The 15,383-nt window shown below is 36.8% G+C and overlaps 1 protein-coding gene across 1 annotated transcript in view; it reads left to right on the top strand.

The window, feature by feature from the left end:
- The window catches only part of MORC1 (MORC family CW-type zinc finger 1), a 193,247-nt gene that overhangs the window by 97,320 nt on the left and 80,544 nt on the right, over nucleotides 1-15,383 (top strand). The window contains exons 14-16 of the mRNA XM_019651169.1: nucleotides 5,001-5,129; nucleotides 8,515-8,620; nucleotides 13,004-13,142. Of these exons, the coding sequence (XP_019506714.1) occupies nucleotides 5,001-5,129; nucleotides 8,515-8,620; nucleotides 13,004-13,142 (374 nt within the window). The remainder of the gene's footprint in view (nucleotides 1-5,000; nucleotides 5,130-8,514; nucleotides 8,621-13,003; nucleotides 13,143-15,383) is intronic.

The following is a 15,383-nucleotide window of genomic DNA, read 5'->3' as shown; positions in this document are numbered from 1 at the left end:
GCAGCATCACTGGCCCTCATATGTGGGATCCGAACCGGGGCCCTCTGGCATCCCAAGCCAGCTCTTAACCATCGCGCCACTCAGCTGGCCCTGTTACCAGATTTTAAATTACTAATTTAATCTCCTTACTAGCTGTAGCTTTTTCAAAATTTCCATTTCTTCATAATTCAGTCTTGGCAGCTTGTATGTTTCTAGGAATTTTCCCGTTTCCTGTAGGTTAACAATTTTGGGACATTTAATTGTTCATAGTAGTCTCTTATGATTTTTTGCATTTCTGTGGTATCAGTTGTAATGGCTCCTCTTTCATTTCTGATTTTATTTATGTAGTCTTCAGTCTTTTCTTTTTAGTTAACCTAGTTAAGGGTCTGTCAATTTTCTTTATCTTTTCACAAAGCAGCTCTTAGTTTCATTGTTCTTTCCTGTTATTTTTCTAGTCTGTTTCATTTATTTCTTCTTTGATCTTAGTTAATTTCTTCCTTCTGCTAACTTTGGGTTTAGTTTGTTCTTCTTATTGTAGCTCCTTGTAGTATAAAGTTAGGTTGTTTATTTGAGATCTTTCTTGTTTCTTTTGTAGGTGTTTGTCACTATGAACTTCCCTCTTAAACCAATTTTCTTGCATCCAATAAGTTTTGGTATGCTGTTTCCATTTTTATTTATCTCAATATATTTTTAAATTTCTCTTTTGATTTATTCTTTGATCCATTGGTTGTTCAAGAGTATGTTGTATAATTTCCACATATTTGTGAATTTTCCAGCTTTCCTCCTGTTATTAATTTCTAGTTTTGTACCATTATGGACAGAAAAGATACTTGATATAATTTTAGTCTTTGTAAATTTGTTATGACTTGTTTTGTGACCAATCCTGTGATCCATCCTGGAAAGTATTCCATGCTTGTTTGAGAAGAATGTATATTCTACTGCTATTGGATGAAATATTGTATGTATGTCTGTTAGGTTCATTTCATATAAAAATGGTTCAAGTCCCTAATGTCCTTTTGATTTTTTTTGCTGGATGACTGTTAAAAGTGGGATAATGAAGTCCCCTACTATTATTGCATTGCTGTCTATTTTTGCCCTTAGATCTGTTAATATTTGCTCAATATATGTAAGTGCTCTGATGTTGGGTGCATATATAGTAACAATTATTATATCCTCTTGCTGAATTGGCCCCTTTATCATTATATTATAATCTTGTCTCTTGTTACTGTTTTTGACTTAAAGTGTATTTTGTCTGATATGTATAGCTCTTGGTTTCCATTTGCATGGAATATATTTTTACATCCCTTTACTTTAAGCTTAAATGTGTCCTTAAAACTGAAGTGCATCTCCTGTAGACAACATATATTTGGGTCTTGTTTTCAACCACTTTATGCCTTTTTATTGGAGAATTTTATCCTTTACATTTGAAATAATTTTTGATAGGTAAGGACTTACTATTACCATCTGATTGTTTTCAGGTTGTTTTGTAGTTCTTTTGTTTCTTTCTTCTTCTTTTGCTGCTCTTCCTTTGTAATACCATTTTCTACAGTCTTATACTTTAAATTCTTTATCTTTTGTATACAAATAATTTTGCTTGGTGGTTACCATGAGGCTTACATAAAACATTTTATATTTATAGCAGTCTATTTTAACTTATAACAACTTCACTTTGCATACATTACTCTACTTTTTTTACTCTCTTCACCCCCACATTTGATGTTTTTTATTTCAGTTTACATGTTTTTATATGTGTATCTGTTAAGAACTTATTGTAGCTATACTTATTTTTAATACTTTTGTCTTTTAAACTTAATACTAGAGTTAAGTGATTTATACACCATCATTACAGTATTAGAGTATTTTGAATTTGACTATATACTTCCCTTTACCAATGAGTTTTATATTTTCATCTTTTCAAGTTACTAATTAGTTTCCTTTCATTTCCTTTTGAAGAACTCCCTTTAGCATTTCTTGTAAGGCAGGTCTAGTAGTAATGGATTCTCTCAGCTATTGTTTGGGAAATTCTTTATCTCTCCTTCATTTCTGAAGGACAGTTTTTCCTGGTTAAATATTCTTGGTTAATACTTTTTTCTTTCAGCCTTTTGATTATATCATCCCATCTCTTCTGACCTGCAAGTTTCTGCTAAAAATCCCACTGATAGTCTGATGGGGGTTCCCTTATATGGGAAGAAATTTTTTCTGAAGGTAGCTGTATAGGTCTCTGTGGACTGAGTAACACATAAAAGAAAACAGAAACTAATGTGATAGGTTTTTTCCCACTGCCTTCCCTTTGGCCAACTTGTTTATCTGCTTGCTAAAGCACCTACCTAGTCTTCAGAGTTTACTTCATGGAAACTTGTTTTAATAACACCATAAGCACAACTGCACATTGTGGATGTTGGACTAACTTCTTGCTGAAGAGAAAGAGTCAAATTTCCATTGGCAGTTAGGAAAAGCCATTTCTGATCCCCAGAGTAGAACACTGATTGATTTCTTTGCTCTGATATTTGCCTTGAATGATATATTTTCTTCTGTTTCACCTGGTCACTAGATGTTTGGGATAGTAAATGTTCTAATTTCTGCCTTTGATAGACATTAAATCTTTAGCATTATTTAGTTCTATAAGTAAACTTTAAGCTCTGTGTGTCAGCTACTGAAAACAAGATTCCAAATATCACTACTGTCTTCTAGGATTTCACTATCCAGAGGGGAAAATAGGCCCAAAATGAACTAAAATGTTATGTGTAAGCAGTATAAGAATTGTGTGATCACAGAGCAGGTATCATTCCACCGTGAGGAGTGTGTGCTCATGTTTCTAACATCCTGGTCATTTTACCATTCTTAAAATATTTGTGTTGGAGTTTATGGTTGATACTTGTTAGAAGTTAGCTGTGTTGTGTTAACTGTATTTAGTTAATGTTTTCAGGAAGAGACATTTTTCACCTTCATTTTACCCCAAACAACACATCATTGAGGTATTTTATCAAGCGTAGCAGCAACAATTTTTTAGGGCTTTTGGGCACAGGATGCTAAGCTGTGTGTTGAGGACATGCAAAGTTATAAAGCATGTGTCCTCCTTTGAAAGGTACAGTCTTCTGGGGTAAGTAACATTTAGAGAGAGGACAAAGACAATGAAGAAGCAACTTAAATTTCTGCAGGGTGCTGTAGTTTTTAATGTGCATTCACATTTATTCTTTATGATAAACCTGTTAGGCAGGTTATTGGAAACACTCATTTTATGAATAAGGAAGTTTAGTGGCTTCCCACAATTACATGGCTAATATGTGGCAGAGACAGCACTTGAAACCACCTGACTTTAATCTATAGCACCTCTTATTTTGGTTTAGTAAGAACTAAGTAGTTCATGTGGAAATCAGAGAATTAGGCTTCATGAGCCCTGTGCAGACACCAAAAGCATATCAAGATTTGGTGTGCAGCAAAGAAATAGAGTCTGGGCTGGACCAAGACCAAATGCTCAGCAAAGAGCAAAAATACAAAAGTCTGAGTTGAGAAAAACCCAAGAAGCAGAATCCAAAAGGAAATTTTAATCTAGAGAGCTGTTTGGAATTTTGTGGAGACAAAGTGAGAGACCTGGGAATTTCAGCGCAGCCCAACTATAAAGTCCCTGTTGAAGGCCGAGTCCCTTCCTTGCTGGTCTTCAAGGCACATAGAATGAGCCTAAATTTTCACAGCAATAGTAAGCTGTAAGGATGTTCATTTGTATTTTGCATGGATTACATAGTCATATGTTAAGGTTGATGTATGGCTGGTCCTATTTCATATATTTTATTTCCAATGTTTATGTTAGGAACTTCACTTTTTGAACTTTGTGTGTTGATGAAATGTTCTATATCTGGCACATTTCAAGTGCTCAGTAGCCACATGTGGCTAGGGTTACCATATGGGACAGAATGGTAAACATGAGTTGTTTAAAAAAATATTTTAAAGCAATACGTGCACATGTAAAGATAATCAATGTGTTTAGAAAGTAAAAAATGAAAGTAAAAGTATTTTTCCCTGCCTTTTTCTCAGCCACAATCCCTTTCTCCAGTGGTATTCACTGTTAACACTTTCATTTGAATCCTTTGAGGAAAAAGTGTGTCCATCAAAATTTCATATGTAGATGCTTTTGATAAAGACTAAAAATTCATTATACTTGGTATGATGCTTTACATTTTTTAAAAATTAGGTATCTTGATGCTGCAACACATTAAGCTCTAACTCGCTGTGTTAAAGGTTGCTTAGTGTTCCCTTGTTTGGAAATGGAACTTATCCATTCTGTATTCTAGGTTTTTATGTTGTTTTCAACTTTTTTTTTTTTTTTTTTACTATTCAAATAGTGCTATAATATATATGGCCATTGTTTTGTATGTTTATGGGAAAGAGTCCTAGTGGTATAATTGCTGCATCAAAGGCTAAGAACACAGCCTCTTAAAGAGGACTCCTGAATGCTCCTTCCTGACAAGTGTTGTTTCTAAACAAGGAGAGAGTAAAGAATCTGGCATAAGAGTAGGGCATAAACAATAAAGACTGGTAGGAGAGGGAACCAGAGGTAAAATAAAGGTAAAGAAACTCTGAGACACGATGATAAGTATTTGTATCAATAGCTTTAAGGGTAGCCTTTAAGTTTGATCAGTACTGTCTCTCCAGGGAGTATTTAAGAAAAAAGTTTTAAATGTCAGCGCATTTTATTGCAACAATATAAATAAGTATACATATGTACATATATGTGTGTGTGTGTGTGTGTGTGTAAAACTGTGTTTAGTTTTATAATAAAGATATTACGAATATATTGTGTATAGTTAGGAAATTAAGAAAATATAAAGCAGGAAACAAATTTCGCCCATACTCAGAGAAAAACCAACATTAATATTTTAATCTCTTATTTCTCTGTATTAGTTTTTACATAGTTGAGACAATATTGCATATACATTTGTTTATATCCAAACTTTCTTTTCCTTCTCATCTTGATCTTATTGATTTTTTCTTTTATTATTCTTTACATGTTTTCTTTTTTTTAGGTAATAGAAATCTAACATTGTTTTGGAATGAATTTGGACACCAAAATAACAAGGACATGGAGACGTCTTTAGATTCTATTCAGTATCAAAGAAGACAAGCCATGGCCATTCCATTTATGATTCAGTGTGGTGAGTGTTGAATTCCACTCTAATTAGCAGTCATTTAGTGAGTTCCTAAATATGCAAGTCATTGAGTTAAGAAATGGGGCATGAGGGAAAGTTTAAAACTAGGTTCTCCTTCAAAGCACTTGTATTGGAGAGAACTGGTAACGTTCCCAGTCTAAGTTCTATAAATACAGGAGAACCTGCTTACCTTCAAGGTAAGTTATGGCAATACACTGCGTCAATTCTAATTTACTTTTCATTTCAAGGGTCAAATATGCAATAAGTTGGCCCACATTTATATTAATATTTGTGATATTTGTATGTTAACTGTTCAACAAAGTAAGAAAATCAATACAAACCTTTGCTTGTGTTTCTTTGTCCAAGTTTATCCAAGTTTACAATGATTAAGAACTGAGGTAAGATTTTAATAAGAAGAAAGAATGTTCTGTGCTGATTAATTTTTAAAAATTTACATGAAGAATACTTCTGTACATGTTAAAAGTAAGGATGATCAAATGTAAATTTATTGAATGAGCCAGGTAAGAAAGATATACATGTACTTTTAATGTGTAACTTCTGTATGCTGAATGGTACTTTTTTTTTTTTTTTTGCTTTCGAGGGAATTAGTAAGATATGATTAGTTGTGTCTTAACTTTTGAAAGAATTTTTTAAGACAGAGGCAGCTGGGATACTTGTGATAATGGATAAAAAAGATATCCTTCACTATAGTTAAATTGGTTTCAATTTCAGATATTCATTATTGAATTTACTCCTGTTTTATCACATTTTTGGAGAAGGTGCCCGAACAATAAATGAACCCTGCACAGTCTACTCTTCTTCTAAAATGAAAGAACTGATATTATTTGTGGACTAAAGGAGAGACTCTTAGAAATATGTCAGGCCACACTCTGAACCTTTTTTCCCCCTTAGCTTTCTCCTTTCTGTTTTAGTTACTGTACGAACATTGTGGATGATAACGAAATTCTGCACAATGTGAACAAGATAAGCTATTTATAAACTACCAAAAAAAAGGTGGGGCATGAGGGACACAAAGGTGGTGGGTAAGACCTGGTTCTTTCTTTGAAGGAGGTCAGGGTCTAGGAGAGAGATTAAGATAAGCATGAAAATAATTGTAAATTGTAATAAAGAAGAAAGTCCGGTAAATGATGTAAAAGAGGCACATAGTTCTTTGAGGGTTCAAAAAGGAGGAAGAGGAAGTTGAGGCATGGCTTTATGATAGAGATAGCCTTTGCCATGCTCTTTACAATAGAATCTTGGTAGGCAGAGATGTAGTGGGAGTGAAGTGTTAATATCAGGTGTACACTCAGCTAAAATTTTTGGAGAGGAGTAATAGAAACAGTCATCTTTCTGTTTTTAATACCTAGTACTGTGTTATATAGTCAGTACTTAGTAATTGACTACTGAATAAATGAATGATGAGTAAATAAGAGACAAAAATATCAGGTTGAATAAAAACGTGTGAGAGTGCCTTGAATGCCAGTATAAGGTGTTTTTACTTTGATGAGCAATGGAGAGGCATTGGAAGTTTCTCAGTAGGAGGGTAACATCATTGAAGCATTGAGCACGTATTCCTCTGATACATCATCCAGCCACTACCCAAAGGGTTAGCGAGTTAATGACACTCTCTACTATCTGCAAGGAACCTGCTGTCCAGCGAGGGAGCCAAGCAAACAAACAAAAAACACTCTAGTGTGCAAAATGCTGTTGTTATTTACACAATGCCAAGGACACCTCCCCAACCTTGAGCATCAGGTGGTCCAAAGAGGACCTGACTGGTCAGATATGTGCAAGGTACTGCCAGAATCCAATCTCCAGTATTTGAGAGTTTTATGAAATTAGACAAATTCCTTAATTTCTCTAAGCCCCAGTTTTCTTATTTATAAAATGAGTTTAGTATTTATAGTTACACCACACAGTTTTGTCAAAATAAAATGTGTTAACCCATGTAAAGTTTACTAAGTGCTTAGGTAATGTATTAGGGTTCTTAGAGAAACAGAACCATAGGATGGATGGATAGATAGATAGATAGATAGATATTACATGGATTTGGCTCACATGATTATGGGGGCTAACAAGTCCTAAGATCTGCAGTCAGCAAGATGGAGACCCAGGAGAGCCATTGGTTTAATTTCAGTTTGAGTACGGAGGCCTGAGAATCAGGAGACTCAGTGATGTAATTCCAGTTGAATGTTGACAGGCTCAATACCCGGGAAGAACCAATGTTTAATTTGAGTCTGAAGGCAGGAAAAAACTAATGGTCCCAGGTCAAGACAGTAAGGAGGGAGAAGTTCCTTCCTACTCGCAAGAGGGTCAGCCTTTTTTGTTCCATTCAGGCCTTCAACTGATTGGAGGAGGCCCACCCACATTAGGGAAGGCAATCTGCTTTACTCAGTCTACCCATTCACATGTGAATTGCATCCAAAACACCCTCACAGACACATTCAGAATAATGTTTGAGTAAATATCTGGGCCTCATTGCCCAGTCAAATGGACACATAAAATTAACCATCCTAGATAATGTCTAGCAGTGTTGTCTTTTATCATTATTACTATGTATTTTAATTCTCAATAACCCTTTTAGGTAGGTACTAATATTAATCTGTTTTTACAGATGATGATACTGAAACATAAAGACATAATCTGTCCAAGATGATAGAACTAGTAAGCGGTGGAGCTATTCAGGTTCTTAACCACTGTGTGAACTGCCTCCGTCTTAGAGGAACAGAGAGAAGTTTTTACCTAAGAGCCATTAGCAGTGTGTCTGGAAGGAATTCAGGATTAAAGTTAAGAATAGCCTGGAGAGAGTGGAGTGCCTGGGTCCTAAAGGCAAGTAGAGACTGAGAGGGAGAAATGGACAGTGAAGTCAGATACTATAGGCTGGATAGTGGGACAAAAGCAGGGGGAAAAGTGCAGAACAAGGAACCGTGTAAGCCGTTCAGAGACTTTGATTTTCCTTGTTATCTTAGCCATGTGGCTGGAGACGGAAAGTGGTGTCTTCAGCAGATAGATAATAGGTCAGAGAAAATGGAAGAATCAAGTCACTGGGAGTCTTCATGTGGTTTAAGAAAAGGTGGAGAGGGATCTATTAAAATTTTTTTGGCTGAAAGTAGCAGAAATTAACTGGAAAGAACTTAAGCAATAATAATAATAATAATAATAATAATAATAATAATAACAACAACAATAATTTATTGGTAGTGTCCTGAGATGGCTCGTAGAATCCTAGACTAGTTGTACCACCAAGTATAATGGTATATGATCCAGGATTCATTTGTCTTTGGACCAAAAGATACCTCATACTTTTGGTATATGGAACCTGACATCTTACTATGATAGATTCACTTCTGATTATAGTCTTTCTCATGTGTGCTTTTGTTTTGATTATCAGATATATGCCTTAAATGGAGAGTTTTGCCTTCCTCTGCTAATTATCAGGAAAAAGATTTTTTCGACATCTGGATGTGTGCTAATAATCCTAACCCCTTGGAAAACAGGTAGTTTCTGATAGTTTTCTAAAATTCTTTATCCATTTGTAATCCCTAAAATACATATGTGTGAAACTGGAAAATGTCAGGCATAGATACATTTTAGCGTTAGTAGCTGTCATCTCTTAGAATTCTTGCTAGCCCCTTGCCACCTCTGAAAAGATAACTCATTAGTGTGCTTTTCCATCAAGATAAAAGAGACCTGGATGTAATTATCTGCAGACATTGGGGTGTGCATCTCTGCGCTTCCACTGGTGGGAGATTACAATCCAGCATTGTACAGTTCTGCCTTTTGGTTCATTTTCATGCAGCATAGCGTCTTGTACAGGAGTTTTATCCAGAGTTTGTCTCCAGGCGAACTCAACTGTTAGACTGTGGGCTTTTTCTTTTTAAGCCATGTATTGATTTCATTGCTTTGTGCTCTTGGAGGAAGAAGTTCAGACTAAAACAGGAAAAAGACCGATTAAATATTGATGAATGTTGGTGTTATTATCAGCACATTTAGACGTATATTCTTGTTCTTGAGAGGAGGGGAGAGTTAGTATACCCCTTTAACACAGGTACCCCTAAGTCAAGCATTGCTTTTCCATGGAGTTTGTTCTAAGTTCTTTAGCCTGGATAAGTCACTCAATATTGCTAATATAGACGTTAAGGTAATAACTCTTGTTGGATTATTTTTATCCAGCTTTGGGAAAAAAGCAAACAACAAAAAAAATAAAACAGAAGAAAACATTCAGAAACTGCTACTGAAACCCTTGTACATGGAGTCCCCAGGTTAATAATATTTAGAAACTAAGAAAAAATGTCAGAAATGATAGGGCTCTTAGATTTCACATGGCCCAGTTTCCCTTTCGAGCCCCAAGGAGCAGGTTTATAAAACAATGATTTAGTCTCACTTTCTCATTTTAGGGAAGTGAAAGGAGAAGCCTAAATGTGGGCTAAGAAACTTGTTCATGAAGCTACTGGCCAAGGTCTTCTGATTCCTAACCTGATTCCAGCCTTAACTTGGAACTTAAATGTCTCCCAAACAGGAGTCAAGTGTTGGCTTCATTTCAATATTAAGAATAGTCTGACATGTAGTGTTTTCATTGTCAGTGTCATTATTTCAACCAACTGTTGTGTAATAGAAATGTCTTGGTTTTGTTTCAATTTCTATGTGAAAGGAGCTATGCTTTGAAAGGTTCACATTTCAAACCTACAACCCTCAAAAAAAAAAAAAGAATTGTTAATAATATTGTTCACGTACTATGAGCTAAGAACTTTTCATACAGTGTAGAATAGTGTGTTAGAGTTCAGACACTGGAGCCAGTCTGCCTGGGTTTGACTCCTAACTCCATTAGCTGCAAAACTTTGTGGAGAAGTGATATAATCTCTTTATAATTCAGCTTCCCCTGGAATCACCTGGAATAGGGTGTAATAATTTTATCTTTTACATCTCTCTGGGTCCAGCTGAGCCCCTTGTAAGGTTAGTCTGCTAAGTCTCTAGTCACTGGGGGGCCCCTTGTTAACACCATGAGATTTTAGGCCCCTCTCCACAGATCTAACCATATACCTATGACTTCTTTGACCAGTGTTAGTCATTGTTAGACCTGTAGAACTGGAAATCTGTCCTCTACAGATTCCCTTATCTCCAAACTACCTACATTCTCACCCTCTTCTCACTGAAAAGTAGTGATGCCATCACAGAGCATTGTAAAATTAGTTTAAAAGCTGCATAATTCTGTCTCTTTTACACATCAAAACAGTGCCACTTGTGAGGACAGGCAAGGTAAATTTAGCCATGTTGATAGAAAACGGATGGGCCTTAAAAGCCTAAAATGCAAAAAGTCTTCTTATATTTATAATTTCTTAAGTCCTTGATTATTTAAATATATGCACATAATTTTGACCACCTGTATTTTATTTCCCTTGAAAAGATTATGGCAAAAATCTGCTCAAAGTGACAGCAAGAGATTTTGGGGATATATATAAAGAAAAACTCCCAATTACTAGGGTGTTACATAAGAGTTGACACTTCTTTTATGGGAGACCATTGACAGCAAGTAGCTGTGGTGATTATCAGGGAAATAGAAATTGATGTGATGACCACACTCAGTCTTCTTGATTCAATATGGTAGGATGGGCCATGCATACTTTGAGAATATGCTATGAAATAGATTATTCCTAGACAAAACCTTGATATACATAATCTCCAATGGATTTGGACAGATCACATAAAGTAAGTGTATTGAAGTGCTGAGAAGTATAGTTATTTATTAGGCAACACTTGATGAATAGAAGGACAGGATAAGGGGTGAAAAGTGGCATTATCTGTATTTACAGAAAATATAGTTTATTGCCAGTTGTTAGCAGGGTTAATGCCAGTGAACAGCATTTGAATAAACAATGTGTGTAACCAGAACTTGGGTAGGAAACATAACAGCAGCTCTCTCACACATAGCAATTACTTGTGTTATCTCATTTCATCTCTACAATAACCCTGTGAACTTTCTCTGCTTCTCAGAGGAGAAAACAGTGAGGCGAAGAGAAGTCCAATGATTTGCCCAGGATTCCTCCCTGGAGCTGAAAGTTGAAGCCAAGTATTTTATGCAAAACCTGTCCCCTCTGTCTCACCGCACCCACTCTCAGAGAGCACCCTTTACCTTTGAGCAAGCCTAATTTTAGCCTAATACTTTATGGTGACAAAATACAACACTTTACAAATGGTGGTATCAGAGTTAGTTACTCAGACAGGGTAAAATGGAGCCATTCTTTTTCAGGCCGCTGAAGTCTCTTTTTGTTTTCCACTTGAAGCATAGATGGAGGCTAGACATTTTTGTCACAGTACCCAAGAAATAGATATCAGTTCGCTTTTATTACATTCACGCTGTGTATTTATCTGCATTGAAAATAGGAGTCACCAGCAGAGTAAAAATGATGCCTATCTTTTAACTGAACGAAAAAGTCTGAATTTTGGAAAGGATGTTAAAAACAAATCTATGGCTTGTATTGTACACTAAAATTTGTTTCCAAAGATCTTTGAAGACAACTAACTGGATCGCATTTTAATAAAATATTTGTGGTTTCTCTTTTCTGAAGAGAAAACAATGTTGCCACAAGGTTCTTTTCTCATGTGAAATAGAAACCTGTGTAGGTACCTCCCCACAGATGTCTTCACCTCAACACTGCAGGCGGCTGCATATATAGTATGTGTCCCCTGAATTGTTTATCTATCACCTTTCCTTGAAGATAACAACAAATACCAAAAGTGGGTGGAATTAAGTGTTCTGTTTCAGATGGGAGAAGGCTGTCTCTCTTTTCTCAACCTCTTCCTCCCTCTCCTAGCCAAATGCACATTTATTTTGTCCCTTCTCCTCTTGTTGGTACCTATATAATAGAAAAACCCTTGTCTTAAGCAGGCTGTAAGAATTGACCTTAACAGTTTGCCCTTGTCAAGCCTCGATACCAAGGGGAACAATATAATATCTCAAATTTTCAACTGTTTGGCTAACGCAGCTCCCAGAACATAGCTACAAAACCAAAAGTAGGGAGAAAAAAGCCCTCAGACCTTCCAAACTATACGAGCGTATGTCTGAAGAGTCATTAGTATTTTTCATAACCGTACAAGGAAGCCCTCATTCACAGCCTGTTATTGTCATTTACACACAATTCTACTTGGTGATATCACATGTATTTCTAATCACATGTATTAACCCAGTAGTGATTAGAAAAAGCACATCAGTAAGACTGGGAAGCTGAGTGGCCACCAGAAACAGATACACTGACAGGATGTTGCAGTGGAGAGTGGGGGTGGGAGGGGGTGCGGAAGGATGGGAGAAGTGGGGATGGGGGTGGCATCGGGGACCATTTGATAAAGGGCTCTGCTACACCCCAAGGCTATCAGTGAGTACATCACAGTATTTACCTGTCTTCACAGTAATCATGATTCATCATACAAAGGGTCCATGTGTTTCAGAGGCAGAATTATTTGGTGCATTCTGGACAGACACATGGATTTCTAGCCCAAATGTTTTAGGGGACAAAAATGTTTGGCAGTAAAAAGATAAACTTCAGTGATCCAGAAACATATTTGCAAAGGCCTTATTTCATGATAATGCAGGATACATGAAGCATTAGTAAATAATGAATAATGTCCTATTCTGGTAAATACATACTACCCTTCACATTTTACATTAAGGTCTTTTTTTTTCCCCATTAAGCTCTTTTCCATGCCAATTGGAGATTTAAGGTCATGTATTACCTAAAGCATCAATACAGTGTTCTTCCCTTGTATTCAAATTTTGGATACAAAACATAGAGAGTAAGTCCTTGTAGAAGTAAATACTCTTTTACAGACAGTAAATAGTTTTATATTTTTCTTGATGTTATCTCTTGTCCTTTTTGATTGTGAAGTTGTCATCTGGCAGAATGCTTACCTTCCATCCCTCTGGGCACCATGAGCAGAGGATCACCATCACAAAATGAGAAAGACAAGCAACTTCAAGAGTCAGTCCAAAGGTATCAGACTCGTCTAGCAGAACAGCAGCTGCAGGTGAGCTGTTATTATTAATTCTTTCCAAAAATCTTCCCAGACTCTTGAGCTGTTGGTTTACCAAATGTGTAGCCTCTTTTATCCATCCTCTTTTGTCATCTCCTTTTAATTTTGCATCTAAGACTGTTCTAGAGGTGAACACGAGTACTTCAGGGGTCCAGACAGGGAAGAGTTCTTTAAAAATGATATACAAAAAAATAATAATAATATACATGTGACATCTAAGTTCATCTACACAGCAGTGTATATGAGGAATAGGGGAATTTATTTCCAGTCTACAGATGCACATAGTGCCTCATAGAGGTCAGCCAGCAGGTCAAAGGTCACATGGGCAAGATGGCGACACAGGTCTGTAGGACTCCAAAAGTTACGCATTTTTTTTTCATTAGGCTTCTTCCCTGAGGTTGTAGTTTTTCTCTGTTTTGTTTTTTTAAAGATTTTATTGGGTAACTGGGGGAGGGGAACAGTGTTGGGGAATTGGGGAAGAGGAACAGACAAGTTGCTGTCCTTTTGTTCTTCAGTCTAGTTGTGGAGGACGTGGCTTCACTGGCCCATGTTGTTATTATCATTGCACTCTTCCCGGGTGAGGCAGATTGGTCGATAGTCGCTGGACGGCTGCTCACGGCTGATCTTGGCAGCTCACGTCGGCTGCCTGCCACTCACGGTAGCTTACAGGAACCCACTGCAGCCCCACTACAGCCTACACCATCACCCATGACTCACAGCAGCCCAACTCCAGGTCAAGCTGTTGTTCTCCATCTTAGCTGTAGAGGGCAGTGTCACTGGCCCTCGTGTGGGATCCGAACCGGGGCCCTGCTGCTCAGAGCTGGCGTCTCAAGCCAACTCTTAACCAATGCGCCACTCGGCCAGCCCGCTGAAGTTGTAGTTTTGAGGTAAAGAGTTGTTCTTAAAAATATATATTAGCCTATTAACACAGAAATTTAGAGTCATATTTAATTGTTAAGAAAATTCAAGAAATAAAATATTACTATCACTAAATGTAGGTAACCATGACAATTTTAAGTGAAGGAAAAGGTGGCATGCAGAAATATTGTTTTAATATCTGGTCAACTAGTCATTAGGTCTCTGTTTACTTTATGGATTTAGCACCTAAATTCGATATTTTTAAATTGTGTAGCCTGTTAACTTCCTCAAATAGAACTTGAAGAGGTCAGCAGCATATATCTAAATGTGTGAACCCTCTCTAGTGGTCAGGACATAAAATGCTCATTTGAATAGAAAATTCTTATGTGGGAGCTTAGTGCCTTATTATTACGTGTATTCCTGGGCTCTCAGAAGATAAACCTTCTTTTCTACCCCAGTTCCCCCTTCTTTCCTCTCCCATCTTGCTAGGGATCTGTCATGCAAATAAGCTAGTGCCTGGGATCACAGCTAAAAAACCTTCTTCTTTGAGCCTGGAGTCTCATGGTTTCTTTAGGGAAGATCCTGAGAGTCAGTCACCTTGGAAACACTTTCCCCTAAGCATTCCCCATCCCTTAAAAGTGGCTCAACTTTCTACAAGTTTAGAGCCTGTAGTCATGGGTTTGATAACAGGAGAGAAGTTGTGGATGGAAAAGGGGCCACAGGTTAAACCTGACAAGCTCAGGAGACTGAAAATAACTACAGAGGATGGCATGAACATAAAAATTTCTAACTAAGGTGGGCCATGGCAGGAAGTCACATCTTTAGTTTGTAGCTTCGTTGACAAAGGTCAATCTTTACCTTATGTGAGCCTGTATATCATCTTTTTGCATCTAGAATAATACGCCCTTGGAATGTCAGTAACCCTTTTTTCCAGACCAGAGCAGGAAACTATAAAATCCCTCATTATTTTTGTCCCCTGATTACCATCTCCATGTGTGGTAAAAAGTGAACTATTAATGATCTTGTACTAACATATGTAAAATGAATACCTGTCTCTCCAATTTACTTTTATCCAATCCCAGAGATTTTTCTGCTTTGCTTTCTCCTACCCCCTTAATCTATCACCAACGGATTTCATGTAACCTTCCTCCTTTGATTCTACATATAAAATAAGCTGCAAACCACCATTTTGTGGAGCATTTTCTCAAATCTGTTGAGATTTTGCTTCCTAGCAATTGTTATCAGTTTGGCTCAAATAAACTCTTATAAACTTACCCTTAGGCTGGATGTTTTTTTGTCAACAAAGTGAAAAGTATGATAGCCTGCAGTTATTTTCATAAACAGTTAGGTGAAGTCAGATCTTTTCAATGTGGAATA

This window comes from Hipposideros armiger, unplaced genomic scaffold (assembly GCF_001890085.2).
Source record: "Hipposideros armiger isolate ML-2016 unplaced genomic scaffold, ASM189008v1 scaffold_154, whole genome shotgun sequence".
NCBI classification, from domain to species: domain Eukaryota; kingdom Metazoa; phylum Chordata; class Mammalia; order Chiroptera; family Hipposideridae; genus Hipposideros; species Hipposideros armiger.
The sequence above is the reverse complement of the archived record's forward strand: the minus strand, read 5'-3'. Positions and strand labels throughout refer to the sequence as shown.